The sequence below is a fragment of the Astatotilapia calliptera genome, chromosome 16, assembly GCF_900246225.1.
Source record: "Astatotilapia calliptera chromosome 16, fAstCal1.2, whole genome shotgun sequence".
Classification (NCBI taxonomy): domain Eukaryota; kingdom Metazoa; phylum Chordata; class Actinopteri; order Cichliformes; family Cichlidae; genus Astatotilapia; species Astatotilapia calliptera.
In genome coordinates, this window is record NC_039317.1 from 8,768,780 (window position 1) to 8,791,660 (window position 22,881).

The window sequence follows — 22,881 nt, forward strand, 5'->3', positions numbered from 1 at the left end:
AAACAGACTTCAATGAGCGATGGTCCGTGTTTTGTATACATACTAGCATGTGCATGGAGCACAAGTGATGATCCAAAATGTTGAAGACTGCATTTTGACTAAGGATCACAGTGCAATGTATGTAAAGCCTAAACAGGGTGCGTTAAAGTGAGAGGGACACAGTGTTTGAAAAAGCTGTGTGAGCGCACAGCACAGGAAACGTCTGCTTCTGAACAAAGGCAAGTGTCCTCTGGGGAAAGGTCAGAGAACGACTGATGTGAAAGAAGAAAAAAGCAACAAATGAACAGGTCAGTGGCCAAAGAAACTAAAATCAAAGATTAACTCTGGGAAGCACAAATTGATGTCAGGTGGCTACAAGTTATCCAGAGGTACGTTTTCAATAACCTTTATTAGCATAACAATAGGAGAACAGCAGCAGTATTATTTGTAAAATGCTCTTTAATAAGGTGCTGGAAATATCTGACAGTCATGTTTGTTCTTTTCCACAGAACATTTATCACCAAAACCTGGGACACCACAGTGTGACCAGAGCATGTGCCACAAAACAGAACATGACCTTTTACAAAATTTACACATAAAATAGTCACAGTGTAGAGGAGAGGGAGGCTGAACGCACTGCACTGGGATATTAAGGCAACACGTCCCTTCTTTTTCCCCCCGTACAAGAAAAAAAAAAAAGTGTGAAAGAAAGAAAAAGACAAAAAAGCACCAGGAAACCGTTTAAAGGACCTAAAGGAAAACACAAACACTTCTGTCATAAGTGATGTGCAAGGCAAAGACACAAACATGAACAAGTTACAAATGTAAGTGACAGATGTTTGGTGCAAAACACCCGCTGGTGCTTTGGAGACCAGCAGCTTGGCAATTCAAATGTTGCGTAATCCAGTCTGTATAATAAAACAACCTGTCTCATCTTTGTGGATCTTAGCAGGGGTTGAAATTTTCATCCTGTTATGATTTTTCTTTTTTAACTCTTTAGCTTTGTTAGTGTTGAGATGTTTCCAGTAAATACTGGCAGATTTCTGAGGAAACAAATGAATAAAAACGATCAAGAAAAAACAAAAACAAAACAAAAAAAACCCCCAAACGAATGTCAAATTAAAAAGCAAACCTCCCAGAAATTGATACAGTTATCTATAAACAGGCAGAACACAGAGAGCATTTTATTTCTTCCACATGTGCAGCAGATTGGTAGAAGACTCCAGGTGTGTCTGATCCCGGCCCATGTCTCGAAATCTGGGAGATTTTTTTCCATGAGATTCGTCTCGAGAGGCTGATAAAACAGGGAGCGAGTCCCTGCCTCTCACTGACAGGCAATATTACAGGCAAACTCACCACGAGCACATCTGCAACAGCCAACAACACCAGGAGATCCAGTACAGCCAGGCCTGCTGATTGGCTGAGGAAACATTTCCTTTCCACCCTCGTTAGGGGCACACCTCTGATGCCGATCTGTAGTAAACGTGATGTGCAGTAATTTTGAGCGTGTCCAGTTTCTGCAGGGATGATGATCAGGAGGAGGGATGCAAACAGCTGCATGGCAGGAAGGCAGGAAGGCGGGAAGAGGGGGGGGGGGGGGGCACACTGATTACAGCTTTAAATGTTACATCATCAGTTAATAAACAACCGTCCGTCATGCTGTACCCGGTAAAGAAAACTCAAGCCGTCACAAAAGCTCGTTTACATACAAACACTGAGACAAAAGGAGGTAATAACGAGTTAAACAGTCATATGGCGTTGAGTCGATCACCTATAAAGAGTAAACATTGAGATCACGCTTATTCCTAAAACATTACATGTTAAAAGAGCGCAGGTGGTTCACTTGCCCTTCATCTCCCTTTTCTCATCTTCGTTGTGCAAGAGTTATCATTTAGTCCTTTATTATTCGGTTGCACATTTGCATCCTCATAGTGTCACACAGAGACAAAGACGTCCAGGTAGAGGCGATCGTAGGACTCCCTGAAGAAGAGGATGAGGACGAGGCTGAAGAGACAGGAGCCAGTTAGACACCAGTTCAGCCACGACACATCTAGATGAAGACAAGAAAGGGAACAAGCACGAGTTAGATTTCTGTTCAATCACCAAAGAGCTTTAAGCAAGTTTTCCTACTTAGCAGCCATCTTGGTACCAAACAGTCATTTTGGCCTAATTAAACCAGACCCCTATCGAAATGGTTTGGGAGACAGCCACACTCTGATTGTGATGGACAACTGTGCATTTCTCATTTGCCTCTTCAACCTTTTCCTTCTTGGCTTCCTGATAACTTTCAGTCAGTACCACTATATTTAAAAGAGATCCCACAATTCACCTCTGTGCACATATCTGGAAAGCATAAGCTGGCCAGAGTAAGAAGCAACCTAAAAAGCATCGCTGTACTTGTATTTTTTAAATGTGCAAAAGGAGCATCAAACTGAGGGTCAGCTTTGATATCAGCTGATCTGAACTGTAGCAAAATCTTGGTTAGGCTCTCATCATGGCCAATTAACACTATCATCATGGTTAAATGACTGTGGTATTGGTGGTCACGTCAAAAAATAAAAAGGATCTGAAAAGGACACGACCAGAGTTCCTGGTACACAGCAGCAAACCCCTACATATGACACTGTGCTCCTTTATAATAATATGACTCCACATATATACAGAAACCTAAAGGAGATGTTCACATGAAATGACACTGAATGATTAATTAGCATTAACAGCCCTAATGGCTAATCAACAGGAATTTCTGACATGCCACACAAAACAGAAGCAGCCTGTGCCGTCTTTCATAATCACTCTCAATAATTCAATGATATTGGCAGTGTTCCCTATTATCATTGACCTACACTTGAACCTAAACATGGTGCAGAATGAGGTGTTCTATTTTCTCTGCTCTGTTCAAGCTCCATTAACCACAGGAGAGGTGCTCTGGCTGTCTGCAATAATGCTGAATCTGGAGGGCAGATGGGAGCCTCACACCAGCGCTGAACCGCCGGCATCTTAACTCACCAGCACACATAACCTCTGCTTGTTCAGCCTCCGTGATGCGTGCCACAGATTGTCATCATGCACGCTTGCACGTGCGTGCACGTGTAAACGCGGGTCTAAAGCCTGGACAAAACGCAAATCGATAAACTCTTCCTTTCACGTGCATTAAGCAGCCCTCGCTGGGAAGCTGCTCGTCTCGCAGCGAGGGCTGCGAGTTGCAGGTGTTTGAGACTCTGTCCTGACAAAGATGTTAGGCTGAATCTTTCCCGCTTGGTGAAGGCCAATATCTCAGCCAGGATACAGGCTGCAGTGGAAGCAGGAAGCTGACAGAGTAAATATAGAGAAAATCAGGTTGTAACAGGCAGCAGAATCCATGAATACATGCCAGGACAATGTGTCACAACTCACACCGGCTCAACTCCGTGTCCAGTCGGCATCCTTTTCATAAAGTCATTAATCAGCTGACCAGATCGATGCTTGAAGAGCTCGCTGCTCGGACTGCACAGCACAGCCTCTTTGTGGTAAATTATGAGTCCTGGCCGTACGACACAAATCCACATGATTGATGCGTCACCGCTTTCGTGAGGAGGAATAATGTGCGGCCAGAAGTGCGAAGATGAAAGTAAAGGATAAACTGGGGCAAAAAGAAGGTGGTGAAGGGGCTTGAGGGGAGAGGGAGGTGAGGGATTGGATAAGGGTGTTTGCAGAGAGAAGTCAAGACTCCTGAATCAGCCTCATTAATCAGAACCGTGCGAGCCGGACAGCAGGAGACCTGGCAAGGAGGCAGGTTAATGGAGTTGTGTTTATCTGACCTGCAGTCTCTGTCTAACTGTCTCTCTATCTTACACGTTCCCACAACAAAGACGTGTCCATTTAAAGTTAGAGACAAAGTGTGCGAGCGTGTGGGTCTGAGCCCACGGCCCTAAATGAATGCTAATGTGGAGTTTAGCAATCAGAGTAATTCAACCAAGTGATGTGGTGAAAACGGCCAATTACTCCTCTCTGATTTCTAAAGACGAACGTGAAGCCAAGTATGGAGGAAAGGGAGTTCAAGTCTGAGTGAGCAAACGGGAACTCAGGAGCAGAGGAGGAAGGGAGAAGATTAAAATTGAATAAAAGGAAGCAGCAAAGAAAGAAGTGAAAGTAGCTCCAAGTCTTTGAAGCTCATCCGATCACCTGTTTGCTTTAATGACCATTATAATATCTTAACGCTTCCTCTGGTTCGAGATGCGTTGCATTCCTGCACTTTCCTTCAACGTAGCGAGCAGCTGATTTCTGTCGTAAACTCAAGGCTGAGCACTTGCTGGACTATTGGTTTTGAAACACTTAAAAAGCTTGGAGAGAGAGAAAAAAAAAGTGTTTCAAACCCATTTTCATCATTTTTCTACAGTATTTTGGATTTTTTTTTTTTATAAATTCCCTCTTATGCTTTTCCTCATGCTGTTACATATTTGATTATTAGGCTTTTATACTCAGCACTGAAGCATTTTGTGGGGCTTTTAAGTTACTGATAAACAGGTTGTCTAAGAGGAAGGTGGTGATGACGGGGAATGTTTTATGAAATAGAAGCTGAGGAGCTGGTAAAACCCATTTCTGTAAAGAAGTTTCTCTCTCTCATCCTTTGTCCTCGTATCTCTACCAGTCCCTACTAATTGTCCCTGTCAGTGCTGCTATGGCATTATGAGGATGAATGAACTGCTCCAAGTTTAAAAACACACGCGTAAAACTTAATGCAGTGGGTTTATTTTTAATTTCCAAACCCTGTCTGGTTTATTCCAGCTGCTATGGTGGAATGTAACTGCAACGACAGAGCAAAACTAAATGTGCAGCATGACATCGTCTGCCCCTCTGTTCACAGAGCATGCAGCCTGCTCATTAGGACACACTGACATACCGTGTCATCGTCTGACAGTTTACATGACATCGCAGAGTAAACATATGGTCGGATCTTTGTAGTCTCAGAACCAATGAATAGATGAGAAGCATCACAGCACCTGCAGTAATAATCATGTTGCATCATTGTGGTGATCAGTTGAAAATAAATAAATACATTTTCTGTCATACGACTGCATCACTGTGTCGGCTTGCAGAGATCTGTGAACAGGAAAAACTCAGATCACATCCAGAGGGTGTTTATTATCATGGCCGTGCTGGCCGTCGCCAAAAAACGTGACATTTATCCATGGTCAGAGGGCCCGGTGGCGCCAGTGTCCGGCAGCCTCGCCTCTGTCAGTGCGCCCCAGGGTGGCTGTGGCTACAATGTAGCTGCCATCACCAGTCTGTGAATGTGTGTGTGAATGGGTGGATGACTGGATATGTAAAGCGCTTTGGGGTCCTTAGGGACTAGTAAAGCGCTATATAAATACAGGCCATTTACCATTTACCATAATGTGGCCAAGATTGATCTTTAGATGTTCTGCCCTGAAAGTCTAAAAAAAAAAAAAAAAAAAAAAAAAAAAAAATAGATGAGTCATTTATCTATAACAGACTTGTGTTTTCCGGCGCAAAGGGGGGAAATAAAAGTGAAAGACTGACTGGCTGACTTTCATTGTACTGTGCTATCAAACACTATCAATCTAACATCAAAATCTACTCCTGCCTAATGTTCCCGTCTGCTCTGTGAATCAATCATCCCCAAGACTTTAACTACAAGCTAATTTTGCATCGTGGGCCACGTACAGCCCACTTTGATCTGAAGTCTGAATTATATTAGAAATAATATAGAAAAAAAGTGCACGTCTCAACATGTCTACATAAAATCATGCCAATAAGATCACGATCACTGTATACAAGGATACAAGCAGCATGCAACAGGTGGCAAAGTTGTATTTCAAGCCACTGGCTCATCTGCTATTTTGCTAAGTTGTGTTAATACTGCCAAAGACCTTGTTCTTGACCAGACCTAACCCAGATTAAGATATTACTATTCCATAAATGATCCTAACGACAGCATCTCTGCACGGGCAGCAGAGGGGCACACGCAGACACTATGAATATTACAGTCGAGCTCAGCGCTCGTGTGAATAACAGTTCTTGTTGGAATGGAAAATGATACACATGGCTTTGATTTCATTGGAAGTTGATTAAGCACTGAAGCATGAGAGGAGATTCTTGTGAATTGTGGAGGGATCAAAATAAAAAACCAGGTCACACTCACGTTCTTGTTATTCAACTCTGCTAAAGTTTTAATACTTACCTATTCAGATTGTTTTGATTCGAGCACAGATGTAAGATGGCATTCTTGACCATCATCAGTCTCCTGATTCTAACAGGACATCAGCCACAAATGGCAATCCGACTGATCGCTGATGTCATGAACTACACTGGGTTCACTGTGACTGTATGATCACAGTCAGAGGACACCGCTGTGAACACTGGACAGTTAATCATAATAACAGCCTATTACTATGGCTGCCAGGTCAGCAGAAAGGTGCCGCAGATGAAGACTGAGACGTGTGCCGACAAGCATCTTATGGCCTTAATCAGTCTTAATTGAGGTCAATGCAGCGGTATAATTAATGAAGCTCGCTTCTCCTTTACAGCCGTCGCCTTTGTTTGAGAGGATTGGGGTCACGCATGAAGATAGCGACCTCAGCTTGGTGTAAAGACCATCCATCACAAAATGACAACTGTCTGCGTACAGGTTGGTGAGAACACTTACTTCAGGAGATCACACAAAGGTGTGTGTGGCACTGTTGCAAAAATGAAAAGCAGCAAATGAAACTTTTATTCTCTCAGGAGTCCTACACAAAGAAAGGTTGTTTGCCTTTTCTTTCTTTCTTTTTAACTTCTCCGCCATCTTTATAGGGGCTTGAAAAAGGCAGCGAAGGCGTTTTCACTTCAGAGACTATAAAGTTTAGCCAAAAGAAAAAGAAAAGAAGCCCTGGGACCTTAGAACTGTGCCAATTATTTCTCAATAGTGAATAATTTGTGTTTTTCTCCTATGCAACTGAAGTTCCACTCATCCTCCACCTCCTAGCGCTCTTCTTCCTCCACAATACCTCTCTGCTGATTTGCATTCCCCTCCATGCTCGCTACAAAATGACACAAATGCGCAGCAGATGAAATCGGAAAAGAGGGACAAGTACAGATATACGGCCCAGAGGCTCCGTTCACGTTTCTGAGTCACATGGTTTAGAGACTTGGGAATTTTTTAAAACATGACAGTCAAGAGGCCAGTTAGAGCTCACTGATCCAAGACCAGCTCCTCACAGATATTAAAACGGACAAGAGGGTAAATTCATAAACGCCCCCTCGCTCTCAGGGAGAAGGAGCTATAATTCAGAATGCATAACGAGGCAGTGGGCAGCCAAAAGGAAAACCCTAAAATGAACAATAAACTGGGAATAGGTGGACATCTTTAAAGGCGAAAGTTGCCATATTCATGAATATCAGAAGGTGAAGGGGGGTTGAAGTTTGCACATTACTTGCTAAATACAATATGAGAGTAAAGAAAGGACATTAGAGCAATTAGCCAGCCCACTAAAACACTCCAAAGGGAATTTACACAGTAATCTAAATTTATTCTTGCAGGAGTGATCTGCTCAACAGAACAGAGTGCTGCCAATTTATAGACCAGGAAGGACACGCCCACCTGCCTTTTGTTTTTTTTAAAGATCAATGGTTACAGTCACAGTTTAATATCCACACTCAAATCGGACACTTCTCCCACAGTAGAGTTACACCGATGAAAGACTTTCAAAGTTTTCTTTTGGACTTTTCTTGGCTGCTTTATACCTGATCATTTTCACTCAAATAGTGAACTTAGGCTACGTTCACACTGCAGGCGAAAGCGCATCAAATCCGATTTTTTTGACCCTATGCGACCCGTATCCGATCATGCTATGACAGTGTGAACGGCACAAATCCAATATTTTCAAATCCGATCTGGGTCACTTTCGTATGTGGTACTGAATCCGATACATATCTGATGTTTTAGAAGGCGACTGCTGTTTGATGGTCAAGTCGCATTAAATCTGTCTTTTACGTCACTGACACAAGACAGACGCCAATTATCATCTCCCGAGAAGACATCGCGAACGCTTCCTGGACATCCAGCGTAGATGTCAGTGAAACTGTTGGGAAGACAACGTTGGAGAAACGTGAACATTTTATTTGTATCTGCAGATTCTGACAGAAATCTGCAGCTATCCTTTGAAGCACCGCTCCTCTAAAACAGCAACAAGGATAATTATTAGGTTATCTACATTATTATGTAAATAACAAAATAACCTAAAGCAAAAATTGGGAAACGTAAAGTCCAAAGTCTTTATATTAAGGGCCATCAGTCAAACAATATTGTTTGCTCTGGGTCTAAACAGAGCGCGTTGTGTGAAATAGGGAAGATGAAAATGCTTTTTTGCACCAACAAGGTGATTCCCAAAGTAGTATTAGCCAAAAACATATCTCAGCGTGCTGCCAGCAAACTCATATGAATTTTAAAACATTCGAAGGGACATTATCAGCATTGAACTGGGCTCCCAGGATCCTGGATCTCATTACTGAAGCAATGTGGGATCCATATGACACAAAATGCAACAAAAAGCAGCCAAATTCCAAAGAAGAGCTTTGAATGTCCTTCAAGAAGCCTGGAGAACTATTCCTGAAGACTGCTTAAAGAAATGACAAGAAAGCTGCAAAAGAGTTCAGGCTGTGCTGTAACTTCATGCATGTTGTGTTTTACCAATAACTCACTGCACAAATATACCTAATAAAATATAAAGAAATTAGGAGTACCTCAAGACTTTGACACAGTACTGTATGCGAGGATTACTTTTCTTTTCTTTTTTAAAGAACAGTTCTGCACTGATGTGGTAATTAGGTCAGATGAGACAGACAGATACCCATCTATCTGTGGTAAACTGAAACTGATGTCACTGTGCCTTGAAGTTGAGCCGATAAGTCTCTGAAACTGCTGGAAGTATGGAAGCAAATGGATAGGAAAGGGTACTCCATCATTTGACATGGTGAGGATGGTGTATAGTGCTTCACATTGGTTTAAAATTCATATAGGTGTTCTTTTAGTTTAAGAACATAATTTTCATATGGAAGACCCCACTGCAATCAGGAAATGTTTCTGTAGATAAACCCTAATCGCCAAGAACAACTATGCATTGATTTCAAGTGAACATGTCACCCAAAGGAGACAACCCCAAACAATGCCAGCTAAGTATCTCAGACTTAACAGTCATCAGATCCCCTCATTGCTGGGCCACAGGCTCATATTTCACTTCGTCTATACAGACAACTTTCCAAATTACACCATTTATATCATTATATGCACAATACGCTAATTTATCTTACTAATGATATCTGACCTCAGACAATGGTTGATGTCATGCGAATTTGGCAGGTAAAACAGACTGTAGGTGGCAATCGGCACAGATTCTGCAAATTAAATTAAAATGCCTGCAGCAGTGAGAACTGACAAGAGAACTCCGATACATCCTTCCCAACTTCGGGGTGAGAAGTGAAGAAAAAGAGCAGCAAAGGCCTCCATCATCTCAGCTTGATCTTCTCCCCAGCTGTCACAGGAAGCTGTCAGGACTCATCTCAGCACAACAGAAACCCTTTAGCTCACCCACCCACCCACCTACACACACCTTCCCTCAAAGACACATGTGTGCATACACATAGACATGCAGCAATGTATTAAGTGCACAATAACATGCAAAGAATGGACCACACACACAGACAAAGCAGTCCATCAGCAGGTGCTGCAGACGGGTGTGGAGCAGAGGGTACAGCATGTATTCTTTATAAGTCCTACTCTTGTGATTAGTGTGTGTGTCCATGTGTGCGGCTGCTCTACCCAAAGCAATTCTGTGTGATCTATGATTTACTACTGTACTGACACGTTTCCGGTTCCATCCATCTTTTTTTTTTTTTAACTGGTTATCCAACTCAGTGTTGCAGAGTGGTTGAAGACTATAACAGCTGACACAGGGTGGATAAAGTACACACTGGACAGGTCATCGCTTCATCACTGGATTATATAGGGAGGCACTCCACCAGTTATCCTAATTTAAAAAACAACAAAAAAAAAAAAAACCTAACAGATTCATATTTTCTTCTATGAAAAGACTTCATCTGACTTACTGGTGCAACTGAAAACCTGCTTCTAATAGCAAATAAATTGGAATTGTAAAATTTTATTTAAAATCCAACCATCTCTATCAGATGACTGAAGTCCCAAATGTCTACTTTGCTGCTGTAATCTTGGAAGTAAAACAATCTGAGCTCAGAGTTTTTTTTAATCTATCTGGGTAAGAAAGTTGTGACAGCAGCAGGTACGTTTAGTTCTGTAAACTAAAACTGACAAAATCATTTCTCAGAAGACAGGAGGTGCTCAAACATGGACTAGGAACTTGCACGTCAGTGAAAGTGTACTGCAGTGCTTCAGTTACACATTTTAAATTGCTGGAGGCCATCTCAGCTCATAAAGTAACAAGAATATCCTAAAATGACAGCCGCACAGCAAGAATCCACAACAAATTACTGACACTTGGGAAATGTGAAAAGAGAAGTAAAACAAAAAAAATGCTGTGAACTTCACCTCAGCAACATTTCACCATTTTCAAATATGACCTACAGATTAACCCGGGATCAAAACTGTTAGCTGAAGTCTTGAAATTGTCCCATAATGCCATCTGTATCACGCTACAGCCTTTTTTCCCTCCCCTCCCAGCAAGGCAAGCAGGTTTCATGATCTGGTTGTTGTACTTGTTAGTGGATCCCGAGGGCCTCTGGTCAAACATTGGTATTCCCTCTGCACTGGCAAAACAACCCAGAAGGCAGGATTGAGATGCAGTTTTCAGGCAGCCGCTGTCAGTAGCCTTGGAGCAATCACAAGGACTTTGAAAATGAAGCTCATAAATATTTATAGGCTTCTGAAAATATCGTATTCATTCAAACAAACAGGGTGAAAGAAGTGCCTGTCTGTGATGGATGTGTAACAGCAGATAATTGGAGCTTTGAACAACAAAACTTACAGAGAAACTGAAGGCAGGTGGGCAAAGACCACAGGGAAAAACATGGTCCCGTGTACACACCAACACACACATTCACGTGGTTGTAAATACACGCACCTATACATGCATGTGCGCACACACACAAGCACACACAGACACACTTTTGGGTTTGTTTTACTTTCACTTCCTCCTGTGAAAACCACAAAGGTTGAAGAGACGCAGGTTATTATATCAAACTCTGTCACGCTGCAACGAAAAGATGAGGCTTTGGCTAAATTTCAGCAGGAAGTTTCTCTCTTTGTTCTAAACATGTCAATCGCACCACAGAAACCTAATTTTCCTGCTGCCCCCCCTCCCTCTTTTATCTGCTGCGTCTATAGGGCTATAATGGATTTTAGTAAACAATGAAAACTCCAGATTTTGGGAAGTGCGAGAAACCTTTACAGGAACAGAAAACCGTCCTTCGCCCCGCGCTGTCAAAAATGACGCCGTCTCGGGAGCTAATGTTCGGCTACTGTAGAAACTGGGCAAAGCAAGCAAAAACAAAACAGAAAGAAGAACCCAACTTGTCATCTAATTATGAGAAATTACAACTGCTCTTAGTGATGGTACACCAATGCAGTAGTTTTCACACTTTCTGGCGTGCCCCTGTTCAAAAGCTGAAAAGGTTCTCTACAGAGTTTTTCCATCAAATATCAATAATAATAATAACAATAATAATAATGATTAAAAAAAAGGATTCAACTTCATCTTAATTGAATCAAAATAGAATAAAGGTCGGTGCAGCAGCAGCAGCGCTTCTCTGTTTTTATACCCCCCACATATTAAAAATAAAATGCAAACTAATTTCGCTTCACATTTTCTTACCTGGTTGTCTGCACCCCACCTGCAGAGGCTTCATGCCCCACCATTTGAAAGCCACTACACTAATGAAGATATAATTATCAGATTTTCATGCTATTCATGCTGGGCAAGAGCATGTGCATGCACACTGGGGCACACGCACACACACACTTTGTGATTTCCTAATAAGTTTAAGGAGTTCATAAAGTTGTCTCGAGCAAATATCTTAATCATTTTGTAACATATATATATTATAAGCAAATAGGCAATCAGTGTAATCCGATGCCTCTCCAGTGAGCATCCGGGCTGCTGAATGAACTCCAACTCCTCGGCATTGGCCTGCAGCTGATGACAGAAGTACTTGTTCTCCTCAGAAACCAGTGTTTACCACCTCCTAAGGCCGACCCTTGAGATCACAGTGGAGCTCCAGAACAGAACAAAGGCTAGTGTTGCCACATGCAGTCCAAGATGGTGGAGTTGAAGTCGTTCTGTCAGAACAACATACTAAAGAGGCAGCTGATGTCAAGGACTGCCACAACAACAACAACAACAACAACAACAACAACAACAACAAGCTCACCCAGTCAACAAGACGGAGGCAGGGCTAGCTGTGTAGCAACGACTGGACTTTCAAAGTAAGCATAAGGGGATTGTTGAGCAGTAACACAGTATTGTTTTCTCAGAGATGAGAACTGTTTGTTATGACTACTATATTACACTTTTGCTCGTAGAGCCTCGTAAAGTACACGAATTAGTGCTTTAACTGGTGTTGTTCTTACCCCATGACACTAAACGAGGGCAGAATAGGGGTGAAAATGAGCGCATTAAATGAACGAATGAGCATTTATGTTTTGAGCATACCTTTACAGTAAAAGGTGAGGAAGAAGAGGAGCAGGCCCGTGACGAGGTTACCCAGGAAAGTGACGACTCCACAGGTGATGCCTTCAGGGACCGGGTACACCGTCTCAATGAACAGCTCGAAGAATATCGGAACACTGCTGTTAATAAAAATGCCAACCAGGATGCAGGAAGTGTACAGGATTGCTGTGAAAACAGAGAGTGGGGCAGAATAAGCTACAGTTTAATTGGAAGCTTTGATGAAAGAAGGTTTCAAATCTCAAATGAGCAATTAAATTAAAAAAAAAAAAAAAAAAAAAAAAAAGGATGCCATACTGGTCAACTTTATGGAACAGCAGTAGTGATTTATTCCACCTTCCACAGCTTCGTACTCTACCATTTGCTTTCAGCAGCACTGAGATTTATGACGAACCCTCATCCTAAAAACAACATTTCATTTGCCAGCTCTTCAGGTGGCAATTTAACACAAACAAAAGCAATATACTGGAGGTGTATTGACAGAAAATGGCCAGTTTGTAACCCAAACAACAAGTCACATCTACCCCAAGCCCACCATCACTTATACCTGGTCTGAAGTGTCACACTGATTAGCTTAATGTGGCAGTTTTGCAATTTGAAATGTGTTTTTCTGCCTTACTGTGTTGTTATTCTATTCCCACTTTATGTGCTCAGCTTTAGAAAGGACCGCTTTAAAGGTTGCACCCTCCACTGAGCACCTGCAAATATAATAGTACATGTACTTGAAACTAAGGCCTGGGTGGTGTTTTTAATGCGCTTGGTTTGCATTTCCATAAATGTATGTAACAAAAAACTTCATTCCCATTCTGAATCAAAATGCAACTCATTTCACAGATTCAACAGTACATTAAAAATAAAATTCCTTTTTCTACTTCCAAAATGCACAGATGTCCATATAATAAACAGCTCGTCTTGTTTGCTCTTTGTGCATGATGAGAATCGTGCGCACTGGACACACCTGCTGATTTATGTGCTGAAGTGGGGAAAAAGAAAATATAATTCAGGTTTGTTTTTGTGTGTTCTTCTTTGCAGACCAATCAGAAATGTTTCAGTAAGTTAGGCACTTGCGTACTCTCGTCCCAGCTGCAGACCTCAGCTGGCCCTAAAGTAAAACACGTGTATTAGAGCGGATGTGCGGCGAGATTAAGCAGTTACCCCTGGAGCATCACGGCACCCTCAATCTCCCTTATCACAGCAGACTGGTCCAAACGAGCTCCCCATTAGCCTGCACGTCCCTTTAATCACAGTGCCTCTGAGGGCCCAGCGTACCCACTTGCCTGCCTGTGACTGGGAATCTAACCGCCACGCCGCAGCCATCAAAGGCAGCTGTCCCCCCTGATTCTTTTCCTTCAGTGCTACCAAAGAGCTCAAATCAAATGCTGCAGCCGCTGCACACGCGCCTCGCGTTATAAGATTAGCCTATATGCCACCAGCTCCTAACAGGTTTAAGAAGATCCCTTGAAGGAAAGAGACATGATTGATCACAACTACCCAAGAACACAGAATATAGACACAGACTATACTAGAATTTGGGGTTTCTGGCCCACAGACTTGTGTTGCATGGGTAATAAATCAGATAGAGGATTTCATTTCCCTCTAAAACTTCTTCGCTTGTTCTCAGAAACCAAAGATTACGCTTATGGGTGTTTAAATGCTAGTGACCGTCCCACACTAGGATAATAACTGGTTTTGGCAGATTTTGTTGCAGTGTCATACCACCCTCTTTGAGATGCCAGGTGGATGGAGCCTGGCAGCTGCAGACTGCCAGTGTCTGGGCTAAGTGGCAGTTCCAGGGCTTGGAGAATGATGATGGATGATGATGACTAAAATTAGTGGCTTCGGGTGACATGCTGCTCTGCCTTTTGATTTGGCTTTGGAAAAGGCAGCCCAAACACTGATATCAATGAATGGATTGGTTTTGATGAATATGTAGCAGATATACAGTACAGCCTGTGAGACCTGTTATTGTGACCTGCATGTACTGAAGACGTTTCCATCCACACTGGATAAAGATCGAGTGACACAGGTACAGTGGGGCAAAAAAGTATTTAGTCAGCCACCGATTGTGCAAGTTCCCCCACTTAAAATGATGACAGAGGTCAGTAATTTGCACCAGAGGTACACTTCAACTGTGAGAGACAGAATGTGGAAAAAAAATCCATGAATCCACATGGTAGGATTTGTAAAGAATTTATTCGTAAATCAGGGTGGAAAATAAGTATTTGGTCAATAACAAAAATACAACTCAATACTTTGTAACATAACCTTTGTTGGCAATAACAGAGGTCAAACGCTTACTATAGGTCTTTACCAGGTTTGCACACACAGTAGCTGGTATTTTGGCCCATTCCTCCATGCAGATCTTCTCGAGAGCAGTGATGTTTTGGGGCTGTCGCCGAGCAACACGGACTTTCAACTCCCGCCACAGATTTTCTATGGGGTTGAGGTCTGGAGACTGGCTAGGCCACTCCAGGACTTTCAAATGCTTCTTACGGAGCCACTCCTTTGTTGCCCGGGCGGTGTGTTTTGGATCATTGTCATGTTGGAAGACCCAGCCTTGTTTCATCTTCAAAGTTCTCACTGATGGAAGGAGGTTTTGGCTCAAAATCTCACGATACATGGCCCCATTCATTCTGTCCTTAACACGGATCAGTCGTCCTGTCCCCTTGGCAGAAAAACAGCCCCATAGCATGATGTTTCCACCCCCATGCTTCACAGTAGGTATGGTGTTCTTGGGATGCAACTCAGTATTCTTCGTCCTCCAAACACGACGAGTTGAGTTTATACCAAAAAGTTCTACTTTGGTTTCATCTGACCACATGACATTCTCCCAATCCTCTGCTGTATCATCCATGTGCTCTCTGGCAAACTTCAGACGGGCCTGGACATGCACTGGCTTCAGCAGCGGAACACGTCTGGCACTGCGGGATTTGATTCCCTGCCGTTGTAGTGTGTTACTGATGGTGACCTTTGTTACTTTGGTCCCAGCTCTCTGCAGGTCATTCACCAGGTCCCCCCGTGTGGTTCTGGGATCTTTGCTCACCGTTCTCATGATCATTTTGACCCCACGGGATGAGATCTTGCGTGGAGCCCCAGATCGAGGGAGATTATCAGTGGTCTTGTATGTCTTCCATTTTCTGATGATTGCTCCCACAGTTGATTTTTTCACACCAAGCTGCTTGCCTATTGTAGATTCACTCTTCCCAGTCTGGTGCAGGTCTACAATACTTTTCCTGGTGTCCTTCGAAAGCTCTTTGGTCTTGGCCATGGCGGAGTTTGGAGTCTGACTGTTTGAGGCTGTGGACAGGTGTCTTTTATACAGATGATGAGTTCAAACAGGTGCCATTCATACAGGTAACGAGTGGGGGACAGAAAAGCTTCTTACAGAAGACGTTACAGGTCTGTGAGAGCCAGAGATTTTCCTTGTTTGAGGTGACCAAATACTTATTTTCCACCCTGATTTACGAATAAATTCTTTACAAATCCTACCATGTGAATTCATGGATTTTTTTTTCACATTCTGTCTCTCACAGTTGAAGTGTACCTCTGGTGCAAATTACTGACCTCTGTCATCATTTTAAGTGGGGGAACTTGCACAATCGGTGGCTGACTAAATACTTTTTTGCCTCACTGTATACATAGATTTTATGCAGCTGTGGACTCACCTGAAGTGGAAGGGAGGTGGGTATAGCTGCTCAGACAGGTGAGTGTGAACCACGTAGAGGCCAGTGAGGCTCCTGCCAGCATCAGCACCAGGATCAGCTTCAGCATCCCGCGGATAGAGTCTGCAAATCTGAGCGCATGCATTGGGAAAAGGAGGGAAAGGCGGACTATAAATACATAAAAGCAGAGTAAAACATGTCAAGGACAAAAAACACTCAAGACTACTGAAGTGAGTACAGACAGCTGCTTGAGAAACAAGGAGCATCCTTCATAAACACAACGAGCATCTATGCAATTTTTCAATGTCTGTTTCTTCGGCGACTTGTGTCATAATCTATTACTGGAGGCATGCATTGTTTCACAGAAGAGCTAGATCATTTCCTTCTCCCACTTGTTTCTGAGTGCATCAGTTGCACTTGTCACTACACAAGGAGACACTACTGCAAGAGTAGATTCAATTTGTCTCACCAGCTAAGCAGGCAGACTTGAGATGCACATTGTATTACATTGTGGAAGACAAGCCATCGGGCCATTCCCAAACTCTCGAGCTCTGCGGTTTCTCTTTGTAGCCCTTTCTAAACCCACATAGTTCATTAGGTTCCTCTCTTCTCCTCTGGGTATGCATATGTATGCATGGGAAAGATTAGATGAAGCTACAGAAGCCTTTAGCGATGACAGACACTAATTACTTTTGTTTTGTTGCTCACAGACAAGATGCTGAGAGAGAAGGAGGGCGGAAATTGACAATGAACTTAACGCAAGAATAAAAAACCCATGTTGGAAAATGGTTGATTAGTTCAACTAGGTTTTGAAGTTCTGTCAGTCTGCCGAGGGCCAGGGGACGCGGGAAAACATCCTTTGGAAGGATAATGAGAAGCTCTCTACTCAGAATGTTCCGGGGTGGCATTTTTAGATGAAATTATGGTCTCTTTGGATTTTATGAGCCGTCACTCATCGTCTCTACATATCATCTCCATATTCACAGAAAATCAGCTGTACTCTGGATTTTTACCTTTGGTCTTTTAAATCACTGTGTGAGGCTAAGATGCACACCTGGTTCCTTCTGTTGGCCTTTTCAGAAAAAAAAAAATCCAACTAAATGGTTCATATTTCTGCTTACAAGAATGAGCTGATAGCAACGGCAGGCTAGACGAGAGGGCCAAGCGCTTGGTGCTACACGGGGATCACAATTCTCTACCCATAGCTACACCCCTGAAATCTCCATCACCCATCTGCCACTGACTGGCTCACATCCACAACCCTTCAACCACTCCTGCTACCAGAGAGGGACGAAATCCTTAGTCTGCAACCAGCCAAGAGCTCATCTCTTATTGCAGAGGGGATCACAGACTGTTCCCCTGTACTACATCCAATCTGATCCTTCAGACTAAAATGCCATAAGTAGCTTATTTCCTATACTACACCTCTGGATCCCCACTCCACTAGATAAAGAGCTTGGTTACTCATTGGCACAATATGGTGCGAGTGACACGTTTTAAATTTGAACTCACGAATGTCAGTTTAAATGTCGCTAACTGAGGTGCACAGTTAGCCACCAGTAATAAAAAAATATCCCATCATAAACCATGTTTTTCTTTTTAAAAGTCGATCAAATTTGCATTTTTTGGACTCCACTACAGTAGCATTGCACGATTTATTATTTAGAGCAGTCTGACGTTTTAGCACACAGGGATTCATTCAAAATTAGATTTAATACCTTTTCAGAGATATATAACGTTAAATTTGATCCTTCTGCTCTAACAGCTATCTTTGGAGAGACACCTCGAAACGTCAATCTCTCAAAATTAAAAAATTCGAATTCTATGTCCTTTGCTTCACTCACTGCAAGGCGCCTTATACTTAAGAAGCAGGAAGCTCCTCCCACACATGAACAGTGGCTTGATGAAATGATGAAATATATACTATCAGGTTCAACCACCAAATTTCTTAAGGCATGGCAGCCATTTCTAATGTACATGGAAACATTTAAAATGACCAGCTTATCAAGACCTGATACCAGATCTCTATATCACTATCATAGTTAACTGTACACTGAGTCCCTTATACATTTCATTTTTATATTTGTGGGTTTTTTTTGTTGTTGTTAGTTTGCTGCTCTCTTTCTGTTATTTTTTGGGGTATTGACAGATAAGGAGGTCCTCGTTTAGAAGTAAGACCAGTAACACTGAGCTGTTCCTTCCTTTACTCTTCAAAAATTACAAGCAGATAAAATTGTGTTTAAAACCTATATACAGTAATTTATTGATCTTCGTCACAGAACTCCATTATCATGCAAAAATCAAATACAAATAGTAAACATTACACTGCGTTCTTGAAGTCAAAAGAACTTGAAAGATATTTTGAGTTGAACCCGCACACATTAACATTTTGCTAATATTTTAGCGTGCTGTTAAAAACCAAAAATATACAACTGCATTTAAAATTTTAATTCAATTAAAATTAACAAAAATAAATAAATAAATCACTACAACTTCTTGTATAAGTGGAACTATACGTCACATTCATGGGAACGAGGTTGTCACATATGACGCATGAAAGAGCCACTTCCATTGGATTTGTTAAATAAGATTAAGATATAACTGTTGCACTACTCACAGAGTAAAGAGGGTCATGTCATCTCATGAGGTAAAGTCAGAATTAAAAGCCTATCTTTTACACTCCCCTAACAGGATTTATTGGCCATAAAGATAGCATCATTTAAGTCATGTAGAATCAGATTCCATTTTCTGCTCCCCGGTGCCTGCAGGGAATGATGAAATATCATCATTAGTATAATTTAGGCCCGTCTACGTTTTTAGTGAGGAGCAGACATCCTGCAAAAGAAAAAAGAAAAGAACGATATGATATGATGACCAACACGCAATCACAGATTGTTCTCGTTTGAAGGGAAAACAAATTAGGCCGCAGCTGATACTCATTTGCGTTTGCTCTATTGGAGTATTTTCCAGCTCAGACCTCCGTGATGTGAAGGAGAATAACCTGGTTCTGTTTTCTGCCACCTCCTTCGTATTCACCCCTCGCCCCCCCTTTTTCCCCAGAGCTTGTAATGGGGAAATAATGAGTGAAGCTTGTTAGTTATTCTTTCCACTCTCCTCAATCTGGAGGAAAATAAATAAATAAAAATAGTGTGCAGTGTCGTGGCGCTGTCGTCCAATCAGCATCTGTCTGGGCCAGACAATTAAACAGATGCCAGATTGTTTGTCAAATGTTTTCATGACGGGGGCCACACCTCGGAGAAGCTACCACTGCTAATTGAACCTGCTGGATCGAGGTCCCTGCCATTCAAACATCCACTGAGCCAAGACACAGGGAGCGCAATGTTTGCACGAGCCTGTGTATGATTTTTATTTATTCATTTATTTTTTGGCAAAGGGCTTGTGCTGACACCCAAAGAAATTTAGCTAAGCAGTAGTAGCACTTTAAATGTGAAACTGCAACACCTGCAGCAAAACAGCATTTAAAGAAGAACATTTCCTGCTCCCTGCGGCAAACTGTGCTCGCGACTGGCACGCAGAGTGCTGACTAAAGGGAGAGGGACGGCTGGTGGCGTATAATAAGCTACAACTTGACATTAACAACTTAAGGGCTGCTAGCGGGTGAGACAAGGGACAGAGATTGTTCTGTTCATTAGCACAATCTTTCCTGGGAATTTATCTAATGATGCTGTGATGCAGCAAGTTGATGAAAAAAAAAGTAAAAACAGAAAGGGGGAATAGAGAGTTTTGGGGAAATGGAAAAAGAATTTAATAAATTTAAAAGTAATTTCTTCTTCTGGAGAAACATTTTTCCAATCAAAGAATGGATTTTAGCTCCTAGATGGTATCTAGGAGCTAAAATCCCAAAGGCCTGTGAGCCTGTTGACTGGAAGTATTGCATGCGAATACCAGCTTCCTGTCATGCAACACCATGGTGCACACTGCAGGGGAGTCTAAAAAGAATACACTTTTCTTCATCATTATGGCGCACATGTAGAATTATGGCTATAATGTATCATTCACGCATGAGGATGATTCATCAATAATTCCTCTTAATAAAACATACCAGCATGCATACCATTCTTGGCATCATCATCAAAGCTTGAAGGTGCAATATCATTCGTCTGACTCACTTTAAGTCAAAAGAATGGGCCATTATTTTACTGGTAACACAGGAAGCCATAACATTTTTAAAAGGACTTGGTTTTCCTTCTCATATCTGGTAAACAAAGCGAGATCTAACATATTTTCTGGGTTTCCGCAGCACTGAAGGGCACTGCTGTGCTGTTTTTTGTTAGATGAAGTTTCTTTGTTGTAGAAATGAAACTTTAGGACACTCAAGTTAAACAATCGTCTCCTGCTTTTACTTCATACTTCAAACAAGGGCAACTGCACATTTGTACAGGTCCTATTATCTTCCCAGTTCTAAAGCTGTCCTCCAACCAGGATCATTTATGTGCTGCAGACAAATATTCATATCATCTTTCCATTCAGATAAAAAGTACAGTAGCTCACCGAGCTCACCAAAAGACTCCACTCATTCTCCAGGCTTGATTGTTTCAGACCTTTCCAATAAAAATTGAGACCTTTTCTAATAATCTGTCAGCGACTACAAAATTATCTCTCCACTTACCTCACTCCAGCACTTGCACAGACAAAACAAAGCTACAAAAGAATTGCTGCGTTTCTTCTGTTTTCAATGTGAATCTTTCTGGATTTACAGCAGCAGTTCAACAGGTAGATTAATCATTACCAACTACAGATGAATAAACTTTGGATGGATGAACGGATATCCAGTGTTCACCACAACCAACCACAAGACCGTCGTTCAGTGGATGAACTTAAGTTATATTCAGTCACTTTCACACGATCAAGCCCCAAGACAACCCAACCCAAATGACACAGGAGCGGTTGGAGGAATTTCATTTACCCATCAACTGTTGCATCAAAGAAAGACTAATTATGCATCCACTGACTCCAAGACTATTGCAATCAACGCCAATAACTCAACAGTTCTGTTTACATATACTTTCACCTAATGCAGCAAACAGCTTCATTGATTAACAGCGGGAGTTATAGGCTCATTTCCCTGATTACAACTTAAAGAAAACACTGGATCTGCTTGGTAGTGCTGATTGCACCTCAGCCTACGACAAATATACATCTATCAGACACGAATGAGTCCCTTCCTTTTGCAGAGTCCACACTTTGTCTTCATAGCGTGGCTCCCGATCCAACACTGGAGGTGAAGTGGTAGCTGCATTAGCATCAATTTCCCTCGCTCTATTGCAGCATCGCTGCACTCAGATCATATATTAAAAGGGAGCAGATGAGAGAGGAGCAAGAGCGGCTCCTATTTTTACCTCAAATCAACCTTCACTGTTCTTTATGATATTTATTAATTATTAACATTGTTAGAAACAATACAGCCTTGCAAGTGGCAGGTGTACACATCAACATATAATATGTACGCAAAGACCAAGTGAACAGAGTGATTAACACAATGAAAAACATTCACAGGCAACACTTTTTAAATATGCCTTTTATATAGAATAGGTGCAACTAAAGTTCTCACGAAGAACACTTGATTATTTCATTGCTTCCTGAATAAAGAAACACTTTGTTCACAAAATCTTTTTGCATTATGTTATTCCATTTGCCAACTCTCCAGCTAGTATTGAACTACATTAAACAAATAAGTAAAAATACACGTGCACTTTATCCAGGCTCCATTTTACCATTTCTTTTAAATATGCAAATAATGTTCAAGTGGGGTTCAGTGTATCTGCTTAACCTTCATCACCATATAAATCGTTCCCTACTCTTTGGCTTTTGGCAAACACAGCATTGTCTTTTCTCTTGAGATCAAATCATCATAAACTCCATGAATCTGTGAGGTGTGTATAGCTTTATGTTCAATTTTATGTTTAAGGAATGAAATTTGCAAGACAGAAATGTGTGTGGGTTTTTTTAAATTCACCGATCATCTCCTGATGCCACAACTTATTCTGCTTTGGTGGACCTGACGCCCAGATTAGGAATGACTGAGTGTCTCTATCCATCTATCTGCAACTCTGTATTCAGATGTATGAATGTGTCAGATTCAGCTGTGAAGAAGGCGTGCAAATGTAAAATGAGGGGTCACAGTAAATGTTTATTTTCTAATTTGACGCCTCACTGATTCTATTGAGTTTTAATTTGATAAACAGACTGAATGCCATTTAAAATCAGAAACGCTAAAACTAGTTCAGCTCTGGAATCAGCAGACTCACACTTTAAGTTAATTAAGTTATTACACAATGCAAAAGTGACATAACATGGGTGAGATTGTTGCTTGGTCCATGTAGTTTGGTTATTTGAGAGGTTTATTAGAAGGTGCAGCAGGGACATGTGTTACACATCAGTGGTCAGGATGTCCAAAAAACTCGCTGAAAAGCCTTCAGCTAATCCAAAATGCTGCAGCAAGAGTCCTGACAGGGACTAGAAAGAGAGAGCATATTTCTCCTGTTTTGGCTTCCCTTCATTGGCTTCCTGTTAAATCCAGAATTTAATTCAAAATCCTGCTC

General features: G+C 41.8%; 1 protein-coding gene across 1 annotated transcript in view; it reads right to left on the bottom strand.

Moving 5' to 3' along the window:
* Nucleotides 1-369: 369 nt before the first annotated feature.
* The window catches only part of slc49a4 (solute carrier family 49 member 4), a 45,764-nt gene continuing 23,252 nt past the window's right edge, over nt 370-22,881 (bottom strand). Inside the window, exons 7-9 of the mRNA XM_026143951.1 lie at nt 16,322-16,449; nt 12,642-12,824; nt 370-2,029 (exon numbers count right to left, since the gene is read on the bottom strand). Of these exons, the coding sequence (XP_025999736.1) occupies nt 1,914-2,029; nt 12,642-12,824; nt 16,322-16,449 (427 nt within the window). The 3' untranslated portion in view covers nt 370-1,913. The remainder of the gene's footprint in view (nt 2,030-12,641; nt 12,825-16,321; nt 16,450-22,881) is intronic.